This window comes from Mugil cephalus, chromosome 3 (assembly GCF_022458985.1).
Source record: "Mugil cephalus isolate CIBA_MC_2020 chromosome 3, CIBA_Mcephalus_1.1, whole genome shotgun sequence".
Classification (NCBI taxonomy): domain Eukaryota; kingdom Metazoa; phylum Chordata; class Actinopteri; order Mugiliformes; family Mugilidae; genus Mugil; species Mugil cephalus.
This window is the reverse complement of record NC_061772.1, coordinates 27,808,989-27,835,784: the sequence shown is the minus strand read 5'-3', so window position 1 is coordinate 27,835,784 and position 26,796 is coordinate 27,808,989. Positions and strand designations below refer to the sequence as shown.

General features: G+C 41.1%; 2 protein-coding genes across 3 annotated transcripts in view; one reads left to right on the top strand and one right to left on the bottom strand.

Annotated features, from left to right (window-relative positions):
* igdcc3 (immunoglobulin superfamily, DCC subclass, member 3) overlaps positions 1-3,296 on the bottom strand; it is a 74,285-nt gene extending 70,989 nt beyond the window's left edge. The window contains exon 1 of the mRNA XM_047581617.1: positions 2,865-3,296. Coding sequence (XP_047437573.1) covers positions 2,865-2,937 — 73 coding nt within the window. The 5' untranslated portion in view covers positions 2,938-3,296. The remainder of the gene's footprint in view (positions 1-2,864) is intronic.
* Positions 3,297-9,097: 5,801 nt separating this feature from the next.
* ano5b (anoctamin 5b) overlaps positions 9,098-26,796 on the top strand; it is a 35,604-nt gene continuing 17,905 nt past the window's right edge. The window contains exons 1-2 of one of the 2 annotated variants that reach the window (XM_047581029.1): positions 9,098-9,433; positions 15,986-16,030. In XM_047581029.1, coding sequence (XP_047436985.1) covers positions 9,358-9,433; positions 15,986-16,030 — 121 coding nt within the window. In that variant the 5' untranslated portion in view covers positions 9,098-9,357. The remainder of the gene's footprint in view (positions 9,434-15,985; positions 16,031-26,796) is intronic. The other variant, XM_047581030.1, reaches the window with a different exon arrangement.

The window sequence follows — 26,796 nt, the reverse complement described above, 5'->3', positions numbered from 1 at the left end:
CTCTTTTCATGCAGAGAAAACAGACACTTGCACGTAGGATTAACCGGTAAGACCAGAGACAAGTGTCGGCTAAGAACGGCTCACGGTCCGGCTTACTAACTACTGACGGATAAGTGTGGCTCCCTGCCACAAAAACTTTTACTGCTCCAGCAGAGACGTGGAGATGATGCTGACGGACGGACAGACAGACGTAGTTAGCAGGCACAGCCACCGCTGACAGAGCTAAGTGAGCTCAGGACACACCACAGGCTTCTCATGGGCAGCAGGGTGAGGACATAATGGCCCACTGACACAACAGCTCTGCATCATATCACATGATGGCCCCATAATAAGAACGTTTCGGGAAAAATACTACCCAGAGGTACCTCATAATTATACTGTCAGGGTAATAGTACAGATAAAACGCAGCTTAAATTAGTTTAGCTGCTTGATATTTTTGGCAGGTTCACTGTGAAAGCAACTGAAATCACATTTCTAAGAATTGTCATTCACTGCGCTCTTGCAGCTCGGGGTTTGTTTTAAACGTGGGATGACGGTTCGCACGCTTGACAGAACACACGGATTCATCCTCTTAATTTGCGACATGCACAAAGCTGAAGCAGCAGAAAAAAAAAGCTGCACAGCATCTTTTATGTTCCACAGGAGCCTCCTTTTAAAAGTGGCTTGACTCGGTTTCTTTTCTTCTTATTTTATAAGCCCTTTAATTTCTGGAAAGCCATATTTATTGTGTTTGCAGAGAGGAGAGTCTGCACGCATTCCCTCAAACAGCCTTGATAAATCATCAATCAATACTCTTGTTTTCCTGCTGCCTTGACGCTCGCGCTCATTTAAACGTGGCTGCAGGTTGGAGTTTCCCGGTTTTTGGGATCAGAGAATCTCAGCGATGACTTTGATGAAATGATGTGACTCACAGATGCAAAGATGCAACACGAGAGCATAGGCTACTGTACGGCACATCCTCGTGGTAACTCGGTGGCAGACGAGGAGGGTCCTGCAGACGGGTAGTGAGGCCGACCTGTGCAAGAACCGGTGCAGAAACACGACACTGAACCATTTAATAACCAGTCACATGGTACCAGAGCATTACCGGATGTGGGAGTTTTCTGCCACAAACTCCCACATCCAGGATGAGCATTTACTTATTTCAGCCACGTTTTTGCTTATTTACCTCCAGTCTGCACAGATCCCACAGGGAAACACCTTTTGATTCTATCTGCATTACAGGTGTACGTACGCCACGATGACAATAAAGCTCGATTTGATTGGAAATAATCTGCAACAAAAGCAGGTGCGTGGGATCTGTTGACAGTATCCGGTGCCAATGCTCTGTAAAATCATCCCTCACAGCAACAGACTTGTAACCCTCCTAATCCTTGACCTAATAGTGATAAACCGGACACACTTTTGGATTAAAATAAATCCTCTTACAGACGTGTGAGTGGCCCGGAACCTGAACACTGACAAAGTTAAATGAAATTCCTTTATACTTTTCTTTTCTTTTTTTAAACACTGACGCTGTCCCTTCCTCTCTGAAGCTCTAAGCACATCTCAGTCAGACCTAAACAATCCCTCTTTGATTTAAAAAAATAAAGTTTCCCATCCGGACATCTTTCCGAACGATCTACTTCGCATTCGTGTCTCCGGCTTTGAACCCTGAGAGAGGCAGATAATTATTTTGAAGCTTCTTTCACTCCCATCGACGCTGCTTAAAATGTCATTAAAAAAGAAAAGGAAAGAAGCTCCTTTATCTGAGCTGAATCTAATCTCTGAGGGGGGACGAACGCTTGAAAGAGCTCGGTTAACGTGGCCGTGGCCGGGCTGGAGCTTCATCCATCACGGAGCAGTGTTTCTGACATTTTTGTTCCCACTCCTCTGACTCAACATGTTATGTACCACTGTGTACTAGCCTTTATGATTCCAGCGGAGCCTTTGTGGTTCCCCGTGTGGTATGCTTTGCAAATACTCAATACTCTCTCCTGCCTTTGAATTAAGGGGCCCCCGCACAGAGAGAGAGAGAAACTGTCTGTCACACTCAACAAAGGGATGTGAAAGAAAATGTGAAAAGGAGGAGAGAGACAGTCTTGACATTTAATCTGTACAAATATTCTCCCCAGCAGGCAATAACCACAGTCTTTTAATCTGTTCTCAGAGCAATAACCACTGTCATTTGGCCAGGCCACGGGGAGGTGGGCTCTAAGGGCTGACCAGGAGAGAGCCCCGTTTACTCTGAAAGTCCCCTGGCATGAAACGAAACTACTTTACAAGCTTTAGGAGGAAGAGTTGGGCTTTTAAATCCGGATGCTGATCGGTTCCATTCTGCACAGTTTGCTAAAATTGCAGCCGCCAAAACAACACAAAACAAAATGCACTGGTAGGAAAAACATCAAATTTTCTCTCTTCCTATGAAATAAGTACAAACAACAATCCTGAAACGGTGCTGAAGCGTTGCACGTGGCTCCCGTGGATTATTATGGTGCTGCGTGGACAACGTCCAATGACTGAGCCAGGCATCGAACAAACTCTGCACATAACTTCCGACTTTCTACAGAATGCACAACTTTTTTTTTTTTTTTTTCCATTTAACGCACAGCAAAGAGATGGCATGTGCAAGTCGGAAAAGTACAAATACCGCAGTGCACGCGGGCTCCAGCAGCACGCTCTCCGGCGGACACGGGGAGAGGGGCCAAGTTCAGGGTTACTGGTCAGTCCTGCAGCCCTGCAGCCCTGCAGCATGCAGCCCCGAACAGCGTGCTGCCAGCGGCGCGTCCTCCTCCTCCTCCTCCTTCCTCCTCCTTCCTCCTCAACCTCCTCCTCATCTCCGAACATACCCACCATCCCCTCTTCATCGCGGCAATGCCACTTACCGATAACAGCGCTCAGCAGGACGAGTACTCCCAAAAAGCCCGGAACAAGGCGGCGGCGCCTTGTGGATGCCATTTAAACACAGCAAAAGAAAATACAGATATATAGATATATATATATGTATATATATATATATTCCAGCACTTGTAGATATGAGCACAAAGAGGTGAAGAATTTATTTTAAAAAAAAAAAAATCAAAGGAAAAAAGAAAAAGCGGAGGAACGTCAGATATCCAGCTCCAGATGCAACTACTCCATGATCCGACCTACAGGGCTGCAGTTTGGAGGCTCGCTGGGGTCGAACAAGCTCTCGCCATTTTAGCCATCTATCAGGAGTCTGTCAGCATCCCACTCTCTCCCTCTCTCCTCACTCACTCACTCACTCTGCTGTATCCTAAAGACTGCCCTCCATACACCCCCTCTACCTCCCTCTCTCTCTCTCTCTCCCTCACACACACACACACACACACACACACACACACACACTGAATCTGCACTGGGAACAAAAGGACTCGACTGATTCGCTCTCGGCACATGAGAAAACTGCAGGAAAACGACGTGATTTTCTGCAGCGTGTCACTAAAAAAAAAAAAAAAAAGAAAACACCGCCGCGTCCGCTGCAATTAATATTAATTACCGTAATTAACGTAATAGCCCAACACGTGATATCCTGACTGTGATGTAATAATGTTTCAAACAATAACAGCCCGATGTGATCACACATGACAGAAATGAGGAGAAACACACGTGTCCTGCTTCTCCGCAGCTCTCTTTCCGTCCCCGTCCTTTTATTGTCTTTTTCTTTTCATAAGTACGTTTAAAAACAACTTTAAAAAATAAGAAATACGTGATGAAACATATATGTTTAAAAAGGAGCAACCTTTAACCGTTCGGTCCACGTCGGGACACTGTCTTTGCTCTCAGTCATAAATGGAATAAAAATGAATCATTTGGCTGTGTTTTATTTAAAGTTGACGGTTCAACGCAAGTGAACCCGATATGATAAATAAACAAGGAGGACACCCCCCACACCACCCTCACCACCACCAGCACCATCTCTCTGACACACAATTACAACAAAACAGGAGGGGATTTAAGCTGTGCTCTACCGCCCCCTAGCGGACACAACATATCACACGTCTCCATATCCTCATGTTTAAATGCACTTATTTAGATTCTAGTACACTGTACATCTATCTATATATATCAGTCAGGCATAAAATTAAAACCACTGACAGAAGATTTAAAGAACATTTAAACCATCTAGGTTTATTATATCATATCAGAATATCAGATTCTGACACGTCACCCAGGATAAGACAAACCAAGACAAAGACAAATGGAAATGTTGGCTACAAATATGTGTCCACTCCTTCAACCACTGTTCCCTGTGAGAGAGACTGTTCTCAGTTACAGCAACAATGTAAATAAGAAGTAGTCAGCTCTCCCCTCGATGGACAATGTCCACAAGTTAGTTTGTCTCAGTAGCGGCTGAAAGAGGAGGAGGGACACATTAATGTGGAGAAATGTTTGTTCAAAAAAAAGTTGTTGCTTTGTTGAAACTGTTGAAGGTTTTTAATAAACACGTCCTGTGCATATAAATTCACTTCTTTCTTGAGTCTGTTTTCTCGTGCAAAATGAAATGCAATTAATATGAATTAAAAATTAATTATATTTAATCGTGATTAATTGTAATTAATCCACAACAACCTCATGATTAATCGGATTAAATTTTTTTTATCGTTTGACAGCACTAGTACAGAAATTAAACTTTTAAAGTCTTTCCTGCTTTACCTCAAAGGCTGTATTGACTTGTTATTTTAAATCATTATTAGAGATTTTACACTAAAACTCTGACTAGAATGAAGAGCAGCCGACAGTATTTAAATGGCGCGTTTTAATTGGTTTCCCTCGTCGTGTATCAGGTGGCTGAGAGGTTAGCAGTCCCATAAAAGAGACCAGACTTCTGAGATTATTTAATAACCGTTTGAGGCCCAAAGGGAGACAAAACATTTCAGCCCCACTAAAAAAAGAAAAAGATTAGAGCAAAGTCCCTAAGATGAATCTAAAAGTGGGCGGCGAGGCTGGATAGTAGTTAATAGGAGGATTTTGACGGGTTTTCTTTTGCAGCAGTCCTTGCTGCTGGCTTATTATTCGGGGAGTTTGGGATTTGTGACCTCCATTAAGTCATAAAGAGAGCTCCGGTATCAGCTGAAAACAGCAGCTGTGAGTTTAGGTGGAAGACAGTGGACACCAATTATAGCATCACTGGTATTTACTTAATCTGCTGAGTGGTTCATCTCCAACCAGGAAGGCCACCCAGCCCATTAACCTGCTCCAACTTAATTGGTAGACTGCGGTTTGTGAGTTGCTCTGTACAATCCCCGAGCTGTGCTCAGAGAGATTATGTTGATGGCAACTTTTTATTTTTACTTTTTTTTTTAATAAAAGGGATGCGGTTGGACAATAATAAGAATAAAGTGTACAGTATGGAACACAGTCCTCTGTAAATGATGTGTACGGCAGAAAAGACACAGAGAAGAGGAAACTCTATCATCTTTTAAAAGCACAGACAATATTTTACATGATTTTATGATTGTAACAACGTTTTCAGCTCAATAAATAAACATCATGGATCCATTTATCTGGTTCACGCTTTGAACCAGAACCAGGAAAACATTCATATCACTGCAGTTTTAGCAAGTTAAGTCAAGTCGAGAGTTAAAAACAACCTCAGTAAACCAACATACTGTAAAATCAGTACAAATACACATAAATCAGAAACCCCCTGTTAATAATTAGAAACCAGAAATGAAATGTCTTATCAAGTTCTTTTATCTACAGAGCAATAACTGACTGGAACAATCTGCCTCATTTTCTGTTATTCACTGAAAATAAACAGGTATTTAAAAAGAAATGGAACTCTCATTTTAAATTATAAATGTGGACGTGGCTGTTTTGTTTATTTAGATTTATGGAAATTATTAAATGTTTCTTTGAATTTTTAAAAATTTTTTTGCAGACATATTTAAGGCCCCAGGAAAACTAGCTGGTAACGATGGTACCAGCTAATGGGCATCCTCAAAAAAAACAAATAAAATAAATGAATAAAAAATATAAAGTCATAAATATGAGCTAAAATAAGCAATAAAATATCATCAAATAAATCACAACAGTTAAATAAACTTGTGTTTGCACAAAAAAAGCCACAATATCTTCTTCAACCAGGCCTGAAGGTCTGCAAGAGGAATTTGACAGAGTGCATTTAGTTTTACTCAAGTCTGGGTCTAGTTCTTTATACGTGTCTGTTTAGATTTGAGTTTAAGATCGTACTGATGCCTCACGGCTTTATCACTGACGTTTTAGCTCCATACAGGCTGGTACGTACCTTCAGATCCTCAGACAGACGTCTACTATCAAAAACAAAAGGTGACAGAGCGTTCTGTTCTGTGATCTATTTTAAACGTCTACTTAAAACTTAACATGAAGGAGAACTTTTCCTATTTCATTTACTTGAGGTCTAAGAGACTTTAAATGAATTTCTTAACCATATTCCTGTTTTGTATTGTTCTGTTTGTGCCAGTTTCAGCAACTCTGTGGTTATTTGAAGATTGTTATGATTGTAAATATGGGGCAGATTTAAGACAACAGATATTAAACCACTTCCTTATAACACAACACTTATTTTACCGTTCACAGTTATGATGCATTGATAGTGGTTCCTCTCTTTCTAATAGCAGATACTTGTAATTAATACAATCTAATAACCTATTTATTCTGCATTCATACATGTTAATAGAATCAATAATAAAGAATAACAATTATCTGTCAGTTATCAAAAGTGTTTTCCTGTTCGATGTTTCACAGCCTCACAACCCAGAACATTAACTTATAATTATCTATAATTATCTATAATGCAGTGACTGTGAGGATTTTTCTACCTGGACGTCACTGTACAGAGAAACAACGAATAAACCTTATAAATGATACAAATTTAAATCCTTGTTGTAGGATACATGTTGGATGTTCTAAGTAGAAAATATTTGTCAGTTTTATTGTGTAACAGCGGGACCAGAGAAACGTCGTCTCCATAAACTGTTGCTGTGGGAGACGTGATGCAGGACCTAGAAGGCATCAGTAATATAACATATGGAGCTCAGTGGGAATTAAACCATTATGCTCTGATCTCTTTTTCCTGATATCAGTGTAAATAGAAACAACATATAATGGTAAACCATTTGATTCAGTCACAGTGATGCTGGGAATCGGAAGGAAAGGAAAAGGAAATTGTGTAGAAAGGATTCTTACGAACACGCTGGAGCCACAGATCGAACTCAAAGTGGTCGACTATTGAGCAAAGAGTCGCTGAAGCCTGAACACTTTGTTTAGTCACAGGCTTCACATGTGATCATTCTGTGATTTTCTTAGAAAAACCCTTGAGATGAGGTTTTCTCTGACACATTATCTGTAGAGGTTTTACTAACATCTGTGCGTTCTTTAGAAATAATGTAATCTGCTTCAGTCACTGACCCCCCCACAAACAGACACACAGACGTATCAACACGTATACCACAACAAGGAAGTGGTTGTGTTGTTATTGAGGGTAGACAAATCTCTGTGGTTGAAGATGTACTGATTTTATTAGCAGGTTTTACAACAATTCCCACGGTATGAAATGGATGTTTAGCATTGAAGTGAGGGCGGTGGGTGATAATATATAAAACACAAACACTCTGCATCTATTTTCATCAGTTCACCTCCTTCTCTCTTGTCATGGGATCAGTGTTAATACTTTAACGCAGTACAATCCAGGCTGTAGACTGAGACAGCTGCTCTGTATCTGAAACGACTGTGATGTTTTCATAAAGGATTCTCCAGTTTACATCGACCTTAACGTGTTTAAGTCTAATGCTGACATACATCTATGAGGATTTTCCTTTTAATTGCATTATCAGCTCAGTGGGATTAGTCTACCACTAAAAGAGAGCAGACACTGCACCACGGGCACTCATAAAAAAATGATTGCATTCATAATGGAATCATACGGGCGTAACATTATGACCACCTCACTGACTCATCAGAGAATGGACAATGTTGTTAGTGGTGGGTCCTATGGGTTGACTATATATCTGCAGTGGTGGAAAATAGTTTTCAGACACAATCTCAAATATTATCATGAAATATGATAATTTTTTTGTGTTTCCGATGGTTTGGCTGCTTCAAACAAACACAAATCATACTTATTTTTTTTATTGTTTACAAGAAAAACAGTTTCAATAAGTCACTTCTCATCACTGTCGATATCAAAGTCAACAAATAACAGAGAATGTGAAAAATAAACCATCACATCATCATAGTAACATTCAGTCCTCCTGCCATTAGCAGCAGTTAGAGCTCTAATCCTGGCTCCATGTTCCCCACCAGCCTTTCTCACTGTTCAGATCTAATCTTGTCCCTTTCTTCTTGGATTTTTAATTCTTCTAAATTCTTTGGTTTGCACGTTGAAACAGACCTTTAGATGATCCACCACAGACTTTGCTTTTGTGAAGTCATTTCTTGCTGAAGAAGCCCTTAGAACATCCAGATCTTGGTTTATCTTCCAAGCGTCTGTATTTCTGCAGAGTGGATCCATCTCATCATTGTTTTAACCGTTTTGGTCTCTGAAGAACTTTCAAATGTACTGGACTTTATATAGAAACGAAGCACAGTGACAGAAAAATGTATCTTTTAATGAAAAGCACGGCCTTCATTAGTGGATCACTGGCGCCAAAATGACCAACTACTCAGAATGTTTTATGTGTTTATTGTGGCACCGATCAATTTTAGGATTTGTTTAGTATTTTGTCTGAAAAGAAATTGCACTTGAAGAGTGAGTCTTAATGCAATAATTCACTAATGCATCACTGAAACAGTTTAAACAACTCTAATTAAATGTATATAAATATATATAAGCTGCAGTGTGTGTGTGTGAAATCTTCTACATGTCCAGAAGATGTCATCATCGTGTAGATAAAGCTTCTCAGTGTTTGCGTTTTTCTTCTGTGAAATCATCCAGGTAACTTGATCCACCTCAGTATTAACTATTTCATCCAACTGACTCACCGCATCAACATAAGCTTTATTTTGATTTAATCCTGTCTAATAAATGCCTTCTCTTATTCTTTCTTTCTCTTTCTGCGCTCAGACTCGATTTAGCCGACGCAAAAAAAAAAAAAAAAGGACCCAGCCACTCCCCTTTATTATCGCTGCCTCCTGTGGTAACCCAAGGGAGGAGGGCAGCAGGGTGCAGGGTTTCAGTGGGGCTCACTCGGTCTTACTGTAAATATGATCCGTGTAGCTTCCGTACATCGGGGTCAAACCGTCTGATTCCAGGGCTCCGATCCTCCGGATGGTGTCTTCTCCCCGCGACGCGACAGGAGACAGCGGCATCCTCACCGCCTTTTGCGTCTCGTTTCCCGAGGAGGTGAAGGTGTCATCTCAGCCCCTGAAGCCGCTATGAGGCGAATAACGGGGAAGAATAAGGATGAAACTTTGATCGAGCTGCAGAGCGCCGCAGACTCACAGACTGCAGGTAATTAATTCATTTAGGTCCTGTGCAGGGCCCTGTCTCCAGTCTGACTAACTGTAAGATTTTCCATAAAGCCTGTTATTTATTTATTTATTTTTGTGTACGTCTGCCCGTGGTGCAGTGTCTGCTCTCTTTTACTAGTAGACTAATCCCACTGAGCTGGTAATGCAATTAAAAGCAACTCCTCGAGGATATAATATGTCAGAATTAGACCCAAACGCTGGGGAATCCTTTATAAAATGTCTCTTACTTTGGAACAAAACAGGACAAACTGTCTCTGTTGCAGTCAGCTTTGTTCCTTGGGTGTTTTGCCTACAGCCTGGATGTGCTGTGTTAAAAGTATTAACACTGATCCCATGACAAGAGAGGAGGAGGTGAGCTGATGAAAATAGATGCGAGAGTGAGTGTTTGTGGAGTTTAGTCTCTCTCAGGAATTTCCCTTAAATCAGGGAGGCTGGTGTTTCCCGAACTGAAGCAGACTGGATTATTTTTTATTTTTTCATCATCACACAAAGATTAGTTTCAAATCTCAGCAGAACAACCTCTTCACGGGGATTTTCCTGAAGCCCGTGAGTGCACAAACACACCGATCCGCCACAACATTATGACCACCGACAGGAGAAGTTAATAACATGGACCACCTTGTGATAGTTCAGTGTTTTACTGGAAAACGTTTGGACCTGACATTCGTGTGTGTCGATGTTATTTAGACATGTTGCACCCTGATGGCAGCAGGATGCAGTCTCACACAGACACACACACACAAAACGGTTTAGGAACAACTAAAAAAAGGTGTTGACCTGGCCTCTAAATTCACCAGATCCCAAACTGACCGAGTATCCGTGGGACGATCGACTCCACTAACAACTCTTAACTCTGATGCAAATGCTTTGCAGGCACGATGGAGACCTGCGCGTATTAGTCATGATGTTGTGGTTTCCTCCGCTGAGATAGTCAGGCTTCAGCGACTCTTTGCTCTACAGTCGACCACTTCCAGGTTCGATCTGTGGCTCCGGCGAGTTCCTGAGAGTCCTTTCTAGGCAATTTACGGCTGCAGACGTCTGGTATCGGTGTTGGTGAATATGGTTTATTATGTGTCGTTTCTACGTACGCTGACACCACATGTCATAATAAAGCCGAGCTGGGGCCCTTAGAGTCCTGCATTATGTTTCCCATAGCAACAGTTTGTGGGGACGACGTTCCTCTGGTGTCACTGTTACACAATAAAGCCGCCAAATGCAGAGATTTTCTGCTTCGTATTCACACGTATACCACAACAGGGAAGTGGTTGTGTTGTTATTGAGGGTAGACAAACGGAAAAGGCCTCTCTCTGTGGTTCAAGATGTATTGATTTTATTAGCAGGTTTTACAACAGGTTCTCCTACGGTATGAAATGGATATTTAGCATTGAAGCGAGGGCGGTGGTTGATAATATACAATTTGAAGCAGCGATCTAATTAACAGCTGTATCCTGTTTACATGATCATCATAATCAAGTCGTTCTGGACGCGTAGAGCTGAACTGTTCAGGCTTTGTTTTAAAACCTGAGAACGTGTAGAAGTCCAATAATTGTCAAATAAAAACAGAAAAAAGCCTAAATCTATAATGTGAAACGTGAAGCAGAGTGTGGTGATATTGTAGGATGCAGTAAGTGCACAGCCTGTATTGACTGACCACACCTCTTAACCTCAGCTTAGCTGAACCCAACAACCCGAGTCTGAACCAGCCTGGTGCCGTGGTGATAAGAGCAGCGCGCACGTTAATGGACGGAATAAGAAGCTAAAACCTTAAGTTTTATTAATTACCTGTGTAATAAATGATAGAATGTGTCTGAATGAGTATTTAAATGGGGTATTTAAGAGCATCCTGTCTCTTATAATATAACTACGGGACGACCGTGGACACAAATTTATTTTAGATCATTTCAGGTTTTCAGCTGTGAGTGAGGTCACGTTCTCATCATTTATTCTTCTCTGAAATCACTAAAACGTAAGCTGGTCATAAGGAACAGTTTTTAATCTTTTTATTTTCTAGATGTTGCGTTACTAGCCATTGAAGGTTTCAGGTCGGCTGTTTACTTGTGAGCTGATCTGTTCTGATCTGGTTTTTACATGAACCTCTACTTTTAATCCTAACGGCTGTTTTAAAGACGTGTGACATGAACAGATCAATGAAATGTGACTGATCAAAGATGGAGTTTCTCTCGTCTAATCTCTCGTATTATTTTTACGCTTTAATCATTAAAGGAATTGATTGAACTGATTGGGAACGTTTGTGGAGTCATATCTACTTTTATGGTTGTTTCACGCTTCGGTCTTCAATGAATTTTTGAAGGATCTTTTTTTAACTGTTCAATATTTTTATTTTTCTGTCATCTAAGCGTTCGATAATGTCTAGTTGTGTTATTGCGTATTTACGCCAAGACAGAGAAAGAACGGAGTCTGACTTTGTTCAGATTCACCGTTTTACTTTAGACCGGTTTGATAAAAGGAATATTCTACCCCCATGAAACTGAATAAATTTCTTTCGGTTTGAGCCGTTTCCTGTGATTGAGGTGTTTATATGGAGCATTTTCATTCGGTTTGCGCTTCTGAAGCGATTGTTATCTGAATATTTTGTCCCATGTGAACCCAGTTACTGACAGTAAAATTAGCAGGTATTCATGATACATTAGCAAACATTACACAGGGACCAGAGGTTCAACTGCAGAGCTCAGGAACCACACTGAGCACATTTCAAATGTAACGGAAATGTTTTTGAGCAATAAACTTATTATCTCAAGCTCAATCTCCTCAGTAGCTCATAAAATCTGCCTTATTTCCTGCAGTCGAAGAACCTCGACATGACATATAAAAACACATCTTCAAACATCTGTTTGGTGCAGAAGCTCCACAGATCTTAGGTCTGTGATCCAATGATCTGAGGAGATTTTTTTTCTGGCGCTTGAAGTTGTGGGTGTCCAGCTCTAATTACTGCATCGCTAAAACATCAGTAATCGAAACAGGTTCCCCGTTCTCCACCAGGGCCGACGCTCTTTATTGTGTTAATCAGCGAGTAGTTAAAAAAAGACGACACGTGCCTGTTTATCTGGTGCAGATTAATGGACTGGTCTTGTTCTGCAGAGGCTTTGTCCAGGCTCTTATCGGGACAGAGCTTCAGCCACATAAAGGACAGAGGAGACACATGAAAGGAGAGGACGGCTTCTGTCTTCACCTCCATCTACATGCGTGTTTGGAGTGTGTTACCTCGTTCACAGCTGCCCAAACACTGATTTATAGACACTTGGTGGACGTTTTTCTCAACCTAAAAGCACACGGTGTTTTACATCGTCTCATCCTCGCTCAGCAGATGTTGCTACTTTGACTCTATTTTACGGCACATTAATGGACAGAGTGTTATCAGGTGTCCTTAAGGGCGATAGCTTCTTATTTCAGCTATTTGCCTCCTTTTAAGGTGATCTCACTTTGCCGTTTGTAGCGTATGAAGTCATCTTCCAGTCGTCCAGGGGTGAAACAGAGCCAAAGGGGTTGCTATGGAAACAGGCCCTCGTAATTGTATTACCCTTTCTGATGGAGGTACGATAGTAAATCAGACGTGGAGATAAAACAAGTTAAGGAAAAAACCATGTGGGCTGCTGCAAAAGCAAGAGTCGGTCATTTGAATTAAAATTTATATTTTGTTTGGGATCAAAGTTGCCATGTGTCTCACATCACATCACTCCTGACCTGTTTGTGTTCACGATGAAACGAACAGATGAGGGGAAAGGCTCTCATGAAACATTAAATTGAGTTTGTTTGGAGCACAGACAAGCCTGCAGGAGCTACATTTGCTTTTTTTTTTTATCTAAATGGAAATTATTCCCAATCGGATTACAGGTTGAGAAAAAACAAAAAAAAAGAAAAAGGAAGAAACACTGTTTGGGTTTTTTCTGTCGTGCATCAACAACATTTGAACCAAACGACGAGTGAAAAGGATGAAAGGTCAAGACTCCAGCAGCACTTCTAGTAGATGGAACAACTTTATCAGCAAGAAAGGCACAAATTAAATAATGTATGAAGTAAAATAGAAACAGCTTGTGTACATATGTACACCGATCCGCCACAACATTATGACCGTGTAAGAGGTTCTGTAAACTCTGTACAAGGCCCAGAGGCAGCTCCTCGAGCTAAAAGCTAACACCTGAAACACCGATGTTTAGGTTATTTTAGCCTGTTAGCATGCTAACATGCACTAATTAGGACTGAGATGATATTCTAACTAACTAGTTTTATACAAAACATGACAATAAAGCATGATACTGATCAGGCATAACATTATGATCGCAGACACGAGAAGTAAATAACGTTTGAAATGAGAGAGAGGTTTAATCTGTGACGCCCGGATGTGGAAATTAGACAGATTAAATTGCTAAATTCAACCAAAATGTATAAAATTATAAAAAGATCTCTAATCTTTATATACCTTGAATATATCTTTTGTCCAAACCTTAAGCCAGAGATATTATATTATATTATATTATATTATATTATATTATATTATATTATATTATATTATATTATATTATATGTTGACCATAGGTATAAAAAAATCTAAACTAAATAACCAGACAATAAAAGTTCTGATATCTGTTACATCATACACAAATCAGCCACAACATTATGACCACTGACATTGTTCTGTCCACACTTCTGGACCTGGCATTAAATTGTGTTGAGGTTACTTAGACCAGACCAGACACCCTCACACGCCCCATAGCAAAGTAATGACATCTCCAGCAGGATGCAGCCTGACACAGACACACACACAAATACAGTTAGGAACTGATCAAGTATCTATGAGATGATCCACAGAGGCCTCTCAACTCAACCCAACCCAGTTACTGTTGGAGGCACAAAGGGAGACCTACACAATATTAGGAAGGTGGTCATAATGTTATGCCTGATTGTGTGTGGAAGCCGGTGGTCGACCTGATGTCACATGACCGAGCTCCATACATGATTTAAATGTGTGTGCGTTTCTTAATGACCCTGATAAAAAGGTCGCGAGCTGAAACGTGCGGCTCCACAAATAAAAGTTGTTCCATTCACTACTAAGTGCTACTGGAGTCTTGACCTTCCCACACTTTCTTTTCCTCCCCCGTGCCCCTCGGCAAACTTCTGGAATTGCACAAGTATGCCAAAAAATAAATAAATAAAATAAAATAAAATGAGTCCACAGTTCACATATTGTGCAAGCATGGAAGCTACTTTCTGTCTCTTTCTATCTAACTTGTGTTGGGCAGTGTTACCATTCCTCCTCCTCCACAGACTGTAACAGAAAGTCAGACGTTGTATTTAACGTGTGTCTTATGAAGATAGTAGGTTAAACCCTCCTATCTCCTATTTGTGGTAGTTGTGTGCTGATCAAGCTTTCCGGCTTTTGTCATGAAATCTCCTTCTCAGGGTCAACAATGTCCTGATGATAAGAGAAGAAAATTTGTTTTTGGGGTAAACATGAAAACTATGTAGGAAATAAAACAGGACACTTTGTACTGCTGCACCGTCAGTGGACCTTTGTGATCCATGGAGTCTGCATTTCTATCACGTTACTTAGTATTATTTAATCTGTAAGAGCCTGAAGATGCATTTAGTTGGATTTTTAGCGTACGTTTTACCCCGTGTTTTGAAAATTCACACAGCAAGAGGGGAAGTGTGGGGCAAAAGATAGAGCGTGTCATGCAATGGAAGACGTGGGGCTGGGTTCAATGCCAGGATGTTGTGGTTTCTTTATCGTGGTGCGCGCCGTTGCCTGCTACACTCTCAGAACTTAATTGCCGTCAGAAGAGTCTTGGTATGACGGTTTGAGTTCAGTTCCTGTGCTTTAACATTTTTTGCGCCGTGCCCCACTTCTCTAATGCACCTATCCAGACAGCCTCTAAGCTTCTCTGATTATGTACAGTGGGTGACTTTCAGTCCATGCTACATTTAGACCAGGGTCTAGTTTAATCACATTAATGCGTCATATGCAGCTCCATCAACAGTTGAGCCAGACTTTTTGTTTCTCCACCGTTTGGCCTTAATAAAACTCCTGACTGAACAGGAATCGTACAGCGATCTGTGGCAAGTCTGCATCACTTCCCTTGAGTAAAGGTTTATGTAATGATGTTGAACTATATTTAGTCAGTGAAGTAAAAGATAGAAGTATTTGTAGTCTAGTTATGTACCAGCCTCGAGGAGACACCCACACATCGTGCTTTAGTCGTCATCGTTAAAATGATTTGTGTGTTACTGAGTCAGATGTTAACAGCACATTGCCCTTGTCTTTTAAGATTAGATCGGTCTGATTTGCACCAGTGATAAAAATCTTTCAGGATGTTTGTTTGCTCAGTTTTAGTTTCTACCACTTGGGTCTGTTTTTTGTTTTTTGTTTTTCGTTTTTTTGCAGGTGAGACTCTCTAACGTTGTTTCTGCAGCCGAGAGCGTCCGAGTGCTCAACACAGCTGCATGTTTCCTTCTCCTAACCCACATATTAATATCACCTCCTTAACCTCTGTCTGTGTCTGTCTGTTCTTTAAAGATGGTCCCGCCACGTTGACCGCGTTCAGGATAAACCTACACTCAGGTACGGGCAGATCAGAGGCTTTATGTGACGCCTGTCTGTCTGTCCGTCCGCTCGCCACCAGGCTCTGCTATGTCTCTCTCTGCCACAGCCAGCTCTGTCATCGTGGAGGGAGGGGGGCACTGTTTCAGTTATTTTAATACGTTTCTGTTTAGTCCGCTTATAGATCCATCTGCAGCCTCCATCTCTGCTACCAAGCTCCTGGTAGCTGAGTGTGCTTCGCCCTGTCTGTTTATGGCTCGAGTGTCAAATCCGCGCTGATGCATGCGCTCTTAGGCTGCAGTGAGGCACGAGCACATCGTGTCTCAATAATGTATCATGTCTCAATAATATATATATATATATTATTGAGTGTGTGTGTGTGTGTGTGTACTTTCTCTTTGAATTGAATGAGAAGCTTCACGTCTATATTCATTTTTTATTAGGTGATGTATGTGATTTATGGATTCAAAACTGATTGATATACTACTTTAAGTTGTATATCAGCCTGTAGTGTATAAATATTAACTGCACCTGTCAGATATAGTAGTATGTACACTGATCAGCCACAACATTATGACCACTGACTTTAGAAGTTAATAATATTGATCATCTTGTGACAATGCAGTGTTCTGCTGGGAAACTTTTAGACCTGACATCCAGTGGTGTGGACTTAGACATGTAGCACCCACCTAGACCAGACCAGGTACCCCCCCATCCTATAGCAATGACACTCCTTGATGGCAGCAGCCATCCCCAGCAGGATGCAGCCACTAAAACGGTTTAGGAACAACTAAAAAAAAAACATGAAGAACAGCACAAGGTGTTGACCTGGCCTCCAAATCCACTAGATCCCAAACTGATCAAGTATCTGTGTGATGATCCACAGAGGCCCCTCCCCTCAACCCATAGGACCCAAAGGTGCCCACAAACAACCTCCTGTTTCAAGACACCACAGGACACCCTCAGAAAGCCCACGTCCATTCTCTGATGAATCACAACTGTTTTTGACATGAAAAGCGACGATCCAGGGCCACGAGTGACCAAAATCATGATGCACGTTGCTAATTAATGCTGAAAAAGTTAGAGCTGGTTCTGACAGAAAGGTGCCGGAGCACACAGTGCAGCACAGTTTGTTTTGTTTGAGGCTGTGTAGCTGCAGACCAGTCAGGGTGTCCCTGTTGAACCCTGTCCACTGCTGAAGGCTCCTACAGTAGACATGTTAGCAACCAGAAACTGGACTATGGAGAGAAGGAAAAAGGTGGCCTGGTCTGATGGATGCCTCATGAATGAATGTGTGCATGTGAGTGATGCATCATGGGGCATAAAGAACGATAAATTGGGAGTAAAATATAGATTTATATAATTTCTGCTTCATGCCACTTTTGTTGCACAATCTTCTTGATTATGCATATGCACATAATGTATGTACACAAACCTTTCATGTGTAGAAAACTGATAAACTTATTGCCCACAGATGCATTCAACCGCACAGTTTGACAATCAACATGCTGCATAGTCATGCTCAATCATGTATAAAATGCTAAGCAGGAACAGCTACTTCTGATTTAGTACGAAGTTTACAATAGGAAGAAATCTGTGTGACTGTGAAAGAAAGGTCATGAGCTTGAGCTTCAGTCACAGACACTGCTAAGACGGCAAAAGACCCAAATATAGAACAAACACTTGAGCCTTGAGACATGAATTGTGAGGCAGAAAAAAAAAACAAAAACTCTGCTGACTCAAGGCAGATGAATCCAAACAGTGTCCAAACAAACAAGGAATGTAAGGCAAAAAAAATGGCAACCTCAATGACTAAACAAACCAAAATATGTGTGACACAAAGGAACAGGATGAGGGAGTTTTGACTCATCAGAGAATGGACATGAGTTTTCTGAGGGTGTCTGGCAACAGGATTTTGTTAGTGGGTAACATCCACACGAACTCCAGGTCTAAAAGTTTCCCATGGTGATGATTTAAATGTTATTCACTTCTCCTGTCAGAGGTTTTAATGTTGTGGCTGATCAGTGTAGATGTTTACATCAGTTAAAAGAGAAATGGAAATGGAAGTGCACACATGATAACCATGATGCATTAGTTTGATATCGAAGGAAGTGACTAAGAGCGTCAATGCAGGATGTGATCTGATTGATTGAGCAAGATCAGTTCACATTAAACAGCTAAATCAATACAGAGCTGTTCTAAATGAGCAACTTTCATCTTAATGGTCTCTTCTTGGATGGCAATCACCAATCTGGCTGCAGGGCATTAGGGCTCATTGGTTGGTTTTAGGACTAAAACAATGTGAATCATATGGTGTAAGCAGGTCTCCACCCAATGGAACTCCTATGTGAGATTTTTGCCTCCCATGTTAGACAGCTTTCAGGAGGCTACATTTGGAGTCAATGCCAGGGCTCACTGGCTTGAAAACTCCAGAGGAGTTCCCCAGGGCTCCATTCTGGATACCCTATTACTCATCATTTACCTCCTTCTTCTTAACAATATTTTCCATAAAAGAACTAAGGTACATATTTGCTCCGACGCAGATGACACCCAGCTCTACTTGTCTACAAAGTTGACCTCCAGTATTCCTACCCCCGCTCTTTCCATCTGTCTGAATGAAATTAAATCCTGGTTCTCCTGCAACTTTCTACAAATGAAGCCACTAAATGCAACCCATAGACTGCATCACCCCAGTTCTTCTGCAGCTACACTGGTTTCCTATAAAATCCAATATTGAATATACGATCCTGCTATTTACCTTCGAGGCATTTTACAACCAAGCCCCATCTCAACATCTCCAATTTGCACACCTTCCTGCACTCTCAGCCAGACTGTCTACCACGAGTTTCAGAGCATTCAGTCGCTCAGATACTGATCTGTGACACACTCTCCCACCTGACATCCTAAACATAGTCCTTCTAACCCGTTTTCCCTTTTATCGGATTTCAACATATTTTTCAACATTTTTTATTGTATTGTTTGTTGTTATGTTTTTATGCATTGGTGCTTTTTGTCAAATACCCTTTAGTGCTTTGAAAAACACCCACAGATAAAATGATTATTTCACCCTCTTGTCAGATAAATACTAAATCCTAGATGTCAAATCACTTTGAGGAACGTGGGTCCTCTTTCATAATGTTTGTTTCAGTGACTCATTGTTTAAAATAGGCCCGCTGACAGTTATGCAAACACGGAGTGTCTTGCAAAATGAAACTACTGAGTACAATGTGCATCTCATCTGGGGACTGTGCGTGTTCCAGAGGTGCAGATATTAGAGGCAGATTTTCTGTCCAGAGGCAAGCTACTATCATGGGGAATGGAAAGTGCAATAGGTTATAGGACTTAATGAGAGAATCCATATCCGTATTCGCTGGTTTTCTTTTTCTGCTGGGTGTATATTTCCTCCACTAATTTCTTTAATTGGTCAGAGTGAGGAAGGATTGTGTAACCCTAAATCTGATCCCTCCCCACATAGACAGAAATGCAGAAAATAACACTGACTACTACACAAGCGTTTCCAGAAGGCAATCAAAAGGGGGTGGACACAGACTTGCTTGTCGCTAAACATGCTGATTCATGAAGTTACTTAATCAGAAGGAGAAAAAGCTTTATTGATTGCTGCAGAGAAATTGCTCTGTTGCTCTCCACCAATCACATTACATTTATTAGTTATTCTTTATTTTATTTATTATTAATAATTTTAATTACTGTATTTTTCTCAAGGGTTAGGCTTATTTTTAATGATAGTCTCTTCACTTATTTATATATCTATCTGTTCTTAGTAGTTATCACATCTACTGCTGTTGTGTTGGTGTGTCTGGGTTTTATCTGTATGAGCAGTTGACCACCATTGAAACTCCCTCGGGATCAATAATGCTTATCAGACATTCCCTTTATAAGTTACAAGGCATTGCAGCAACAATCCTTCCTGTTATAACCCTGGATTTGTATATGTTCGTATTTTCGATGTTTTTTTAATCTTCTCTGGAATATTTTTCTCCTTGATGCTGTCTCTAGGAATCTTTTCTGTTCTTCTAAGTGTTTGTTGTTGTTGTTGTTTCGGTACAACCTTTACCTGAAGGGACTTGACCTCGTGTTTTTTCTTTCTTTTTGTCGTGAGAATAATGTTGGTAGCATTGAATAATGATCTCTTACTAGCACCTCACCAAAGATTCACATTGCATAGTTTACAAATTTCTGTCTAACTTAATTTTTCAGAGTAAAGTACTTTCACATGTTTAGTCTTCTTCCTCTTATTTGATTTTTGGCACCTTTGATGCTAAGCTACGCGCCACTAAAACAGAAGAGGAAGAAGATGTGAGTATAGCCCTATTTTCACGGAATTAGTTTTACCAGGGGCCCTCTGGTAATTTCTAATAATCACCGAAAGTCATCGGCCATGTCCGTGACTTTTAAAGTAAAAATTACACCGCAAATCACCTACAGACATCCTCTGATAAAACTAATCCATTGGGAATCGACATCTCTGTGATTTAAGGGTGAGTTTTTAGCTTATTTCTGCCTCTTGTCATCTAAGAATCAAGAAGGATGTTTTATAATTCAAAGTCTGGACAGATGTTAGAGTGCAAAGTCGAGATGTTTCTGAACTATTCACCCGTTTAGACGGATGAAACCATTAAATCAATCATTAATGTGTTCATTGGCAAAGGTGGATTTAAATACTGCCAGGTTGTTGGTAATTTCTTCACCGGAATAAATAGTATCAGAATATATTTTTATTCTCTATTATACTTTGCAAAGTAATTAAAACTGTCTCTGACACACAGTGGAGTGAGATGGAAAGTAGCAGAGCCACAACAATGGAACGTGAATTTAAGTAAAAAAAAGCAGTTTGTTTATCCTGCGTGAATGAAACACAGGCGTAGGGGGTAATATTTCAATCACAGGATGTCCTCAGATGTGAATAGGGCTTATCACAGACCTAAAATAAGTAACTACAAAAGATTGAGCTTTGACCTGAAGCCTGGAACCAATCCGACCGTTCTAAAACTGCATGCATCGGCCCTGATACCGATCTCCTGGCATCGATCCCTAATTAGCATGTGTTTTCTCAAGCTGCAGTGAATTGAGCTCTCAGAGCCACCGTAATTTGCAGATGGGAAACAAACTATTTGCATTAGGGGAAGGAAGAAAGCCAGTGTTTTTAGAATCAGAGCTTGAGAGTTCATGCAAGTAGTGAGTTATTTTTAAGCAGCCCAATGGAAAATAGTATTTTGCAAAGATCATCTCATGTTTTTCAGGAAGGGGAACGCACTTGGTGTGGCTTCTTTAAGAGCACTGTTATGGCATTTGTGTAAATTATATCATTATTTTATCATTTCTGGAAGAAAATGTTCCACAGTAAAAGATCATCTCTAAAGGAAAGAGGTACATCTCAGTCACTTTGGCCACAAAATCAGGTCTTTGAATTTCAGGGGCAAAGCTCTGAACATTTGGGACTAATTCACCCCCAGGCAGTGGTTAAAAATGACACCATGACTCTGCCAACTAGAGGCTACTGCCATATGTTTCTGAGGAAACTGTCATTCTGTTGACATTTCTGCTACTGTAAATAGAAAGCGGCGGAAGTGTAACTGGGTTGACCGGGTGGAAAGCGGGTAAGAAAACAAAGTCCCTGAGGCTTAGTTTTAAATTAGTCTATAAACTCAGGTACCAAGTCATTTATGCATGAATAAATACACCACCTTATGGCCACCTTCCTGATATTTTTGCAGGTCTTCCCTGTGTCTCTAAAACAGTTGTGACTCATCAGAGAATGGATATGGGCCCTGTGAGGGTGTCAAAGGGTGCAAAAGAATGTTGTTGGTGGGGGCCTTTGGGTTCTGCGGGTTGAGGGGAGGGGCCTCTCTGTGGATCATCCCACAGACACTTGATCAGTTTGGGATCTAGTGAATTTGGATCCTGTGCTGTTCTTCATGTTTTCATTTATTTATTTATTTTCATTATTAATCCTTTATTTAACCAGGTGAGCTCATTGAGATATAGAATCTCTTTTGCTAAAGCGACCTGACCAAGAGGCAGCAAATTGCAATACAATTACAATCATTCATACATCATCATACATACAAATAATTTCAATTGGTAAATGGTTTAAAAGCAGTGACAAACCCCAATGATTTCAAGTTACTTTTGAGAATTGCAACAAAGTCGTTAAATGGGAAGATATTTCCCAGCTCCACAGGAGAAACACGACCTACTCCTAAAATAAAAGCCCATTTGTAGATACTAGGCTTGATATATGGAATTTGAAAGAGAGGTGTCGATCAATAAAGAATTTTTTCAGTGGTCATAATGTAGTGGCTGATCGGTGTGCACAGAAAGGTATTCAGAGTGAATGAACATGCGTAGCCTCAGGGAGAAGGACACCTACTCTGCGTTTTTCCAGTTATGTGTCTCTCCGTGGAACCAGCTGCTGCCACTTTGCTCCTGTTTTCTCAAGCCAGACTCTGATAACTGACCCCAAAAAAGGGAATGAGAAAAGAAAACTACATATGTAGTAGGACTGATTCAGCGGCGCAGTCAGAAATGCTTCCCACGAGGCCCGGTGGAAAAATCATAGCGCTATTTACCCTCGTTGCATCTGGGATTCCTTTGGCTTAACTGATAGGACATATTTTCATTCCTCTGCAGTGAGTGTTCAGGCCTTTCACCGGGCTGCCACATGGAAACAACACGGAGACTCTGTTTTTGGCTCGCATGTCTGTCACATGCTCTCAGGGCTGACGGCTGATGCCTGAATATGAAGAAGGCCGCAGATCTTTGTGTGTGTTTCTTTTAAGAGGAGGTTGGACTTCTGATGCAGCGGCATGCCCCCCCCTTCCATCTTCAGCCTCCAGCTCCTCCCCCCTCTCTGACTAACGTCCTCATGCAGCCAGCCTCCCCCACAGGAAGCGCTGCTTTCCCACCATCCAGGAATAATAGCAGAGCAGAGCGGTGCAGAATGAGCACATTCCCTCTGCCAGAGTCCACCACGCAGGGAGAGAGTGGTGCTGCTGGAATGTGCTGTGCCATTGTATGAGGGAGGGGGGGGTCCATGCCACGGCTAGATCTCCCTCCCAGCTCGAGTTTGTACTGACTGATTGTAACAGAAGATTTTTTTTTTTTATTTATTTTTGCTGGGCCCTTGTTAAACTGCGGTTTTCTAAGAGCTTCTACGTGGGGTCGTTGGCTGGCTCCTTCTTAAAGGGATAGGCTGAACACTGTTATTATCCTGCATGAATATAAACTGCAGTGACTTATTTCAGTCTGCACAACTTCTACAAACAAACCGAATTAAAGGGCGACGTGGGGAAGTCTTATGCGTTGAGACGGTAGCGATAAAACAAAAGTGTGGCCGTCCACCGTCCTCTCGTTTACTGCATACATACATCGTCGTGTTGGTATGCGACAGACATGCTGTAGCTCTTTCATTTTGTGAGTCAAAACATACACACGATACGCTAATCAGATAATACACAGGTTCAAATTTGCATCTTTTATGGGCGGCCATGCAACTGCCATAAACATAAACGTACCTAACTGGTTTAACTGAAATGTGTATTTAAAGAAACAACAAAACAGCAGTTGTGGATAAAGTGACAGTGTAAATATGCTACATATGGGCTCAGTGAGGTCAGAGCTGTGTGCTGCTGTACAGTCTGATGGCAGTGGGCACAAAAGAGCGTCTGAAGTGCTCAGTTCTGGGTGGGGTGAGAGGGATTGTCCCAATATTGCACAGATTTTGTCCTTCACCCTCCTCTCAGCCACTGTTTCTAAGCAGTCCTAGTTCAATCCCACCACCACGTGGGTTTTCCTCACCAGTGTATTGAGTCTGTTGACCTCACCAGTCTTGAATGAAAATGCAAATAGGAGGATTGGTTATTAATTTTATTAATGAGTCATATAATGCAGCCACATTGTTAAAATGAAAATGCATTTCTGCAAATGCGTTTGAATATACATTTTGGTCACGATTCGCTTCCATAGTCTTGGCTCCGCCCCATCAGCACTTCACAGCAGAGAAGAGCACGCTGGCCACCATGTATATATATATATGTATATGTACACTACTTCTTAATATCAGCAGGTGACTGATAACAAGCTGTCACTAGCAAAGACAGAATCCATATTGTTTGTAACAAAGGTGAAACTGAAAAAGTCCTCTGGTTTTAATGTTTTAACGTTGGTGACACTGTGCTTGTTGCAAAGGAGTCAGTTAGTTACCTCATCTGTATTCGTAGCCAGAATTAGTAAATTTCTGGACGGGAAAGCAGTGGTGACCCTAGCAGGAGCCTTATTTTGGCTACGCCTGCTCTTCATGGTATAGTGGCTTAACTTCATACCTTAAAAACTGACTTAAAATGCGGTATTTGAATTACCGTAACTCACTGATGGATGAAATTCAGAGTTTGGCTGAACACTGGGAAGTTGCACTTTCTGGGCAAAAAAAAAAGCTGCTTTTACAGCAATGATGAGTCAGGAAGAGAGAGTTGTCTGGAGGAATATGTTGGTAAAAAGTTAGTTATACCCTTGAGATGCCACAAAGGTCTTCCAGACGTAAACCCAACTTCCCAGTGTTCAGCCACACTTTGAATTTTGTCAATAGCAAAAACCACTGTGAGTTACGGTAATTCAAATACTGCATGTTTTAACTCTCACCAACGATACGTTCAGACTTTAAAGGGTGAAGAGTCTAAAAGTTTCACAGGTCCATCTGTGTATGGTACATAGAAATGTCCATGGTGACGTCCCTCAACACTTAAAAAATGATTTCATCCTGGAGAGGGGGCCTCTGTGGATCATCCCACAGATACTTGATCAGTTTGGGATGTAGTGAATTTGGAGGCCAGGTCAACACCTTGTATTGTTCTTCATGTTTGTTGTTGTTGAGTTGTGTGTGATTAGTTTCTCTCGTCTAATCAGCAGTAGTTGCTATTGTTGCAACAGCTTGATTCAGAAAGGTTGTGAGGTCATATCCTCCTTTGCTATTGTGTTGTTGCCGTACAGCAGCAGCTCTGCAGGGTTTTCCAGCAGTTCCAAATTTGTTCCGCACATTGATCTATCCTGTGGAAAGAATTTTTGATGGACCTTTTTAAACAGGTCATTATTTCCATTTTTCTCTGCTGTCTCAGCGTGTGATAATGTCTAGATCTTTCAGAGTTGTAATTAAAAACAGACCAGTTGAGGTAATGTCACTTTTCACTGAGCATTTTACGTCTGATTCACCATTTACATGACATTAGATCTGTTTGGGAAAAGGAATATTCTACCCCTGTCAAACTGGATGAAATTTCGTCTATTTATTGTCTGTTTATTCCGATTGAGGTGTTTATATGGAGCATTTTCATTCGATTTGGGCTCCTAAACCGATTGTAATCAGAATATTTGGCTCCATGTGAACCCAGCTTGTGTCAGGCTGCCTACGTAACATCCACATGAATGAATGCCAGGTCCAAAAGTTTCCCAGCAGAACTCTTATTTGTCTCAAGATTGTGAATGTTATTTACTCCTCCTGTAGGTGGTTTTAATGTTATGGCTGATCGGTGTAAAAACTGTCAAATCCAGGACGTAAATCACTTCACAAACTCAACAGTATTTTCCAACATTACAAAAAGTAACATTTTACTGTAATTCATAATAAATCAATAATACGACCTCCTACTAGTAGTAAATCAAACAGAAACACGACTTATCTTCGTTGGACTTGTCAGTGGGAGGAGTAGTAGCAGCTGCTCTGGCTATTTGGCAAACCACTGCTAATCTGAGTGGGCTGCTTCTTTGGACTTTGGACTTGTGAAAACAAAAAAAATTTTACCAGCTACCTCCACGTCTCTGTCATTTCAGGTACGAATGAGAACGAACAGAAAGTGTTTTTTGGGGAATGAGCCGGTCCCAACGAACTTCTCTCTCCCAGCCCACCCATGTTATTGTGACATTATTTTAAGACCTATTGTCTTCCCTCCTCACTGGGTGTGAGGGAACAGGAAGGTGGAACACATGGAGATGAAAAGTCAATGTTTGTCGTGCGTGAAATGTCCAACTTTGTGAGGAAGTATCTGAATTCAGGCGCTGCTGTTAACATCTGAACTGATACGAGGCTCAAATGTTAAATTAAAGCCAATAAAAAGCCACATAAGAAGAATATACAATATACAAAGCCTACGCACCGATCAGCCACAACATTATGACCACTGTCAGGAGAAATAAATAAACATGTGGCATTCGTGTGGATGTTACTTAGACATGTAGCACCCACCTAGACCAGACCAGACCCCCCATCCCATAGCAATGACACTCCTTGATGGCAGCAGGCCTCCCCATCAGGATGCAACCACAAAAACACTTAAAGAACAACTCAGAAATACATAAAAACAGCACAAGGTGTTGACCTGGCCTCAAAGTTCACTAGATCCCAAACTGATCAAGTATCTGAAGCCCCTCCCCTCAATCTATAGGACTCAAAGTCTGGATTTGAAAAGAGAAATAACTAAAAAGACTGCACATGAATTCATTAACATATAAGCGCCCTCGTGTGTGTCACTTGCGTTAACGTTACATACAGTGATAACGCCAATAACAATACGAATGGTCTCAAGGCGCTTTACATTATCCAGAGCCTGAAACCCCGAGAGGAGCCACTAAGGCGACGGCAGCAGGAACAGAATCTCCCTTTTAACGGGAATAAACTTGGAACAGAAGCTTAAGCTCATATGGTGGGAAACGCCCACGTGAGGCTGGAGAGTAGAGAGAGAAAAAGAGACTAAAGAAAACACGTAGAATCTAATTAT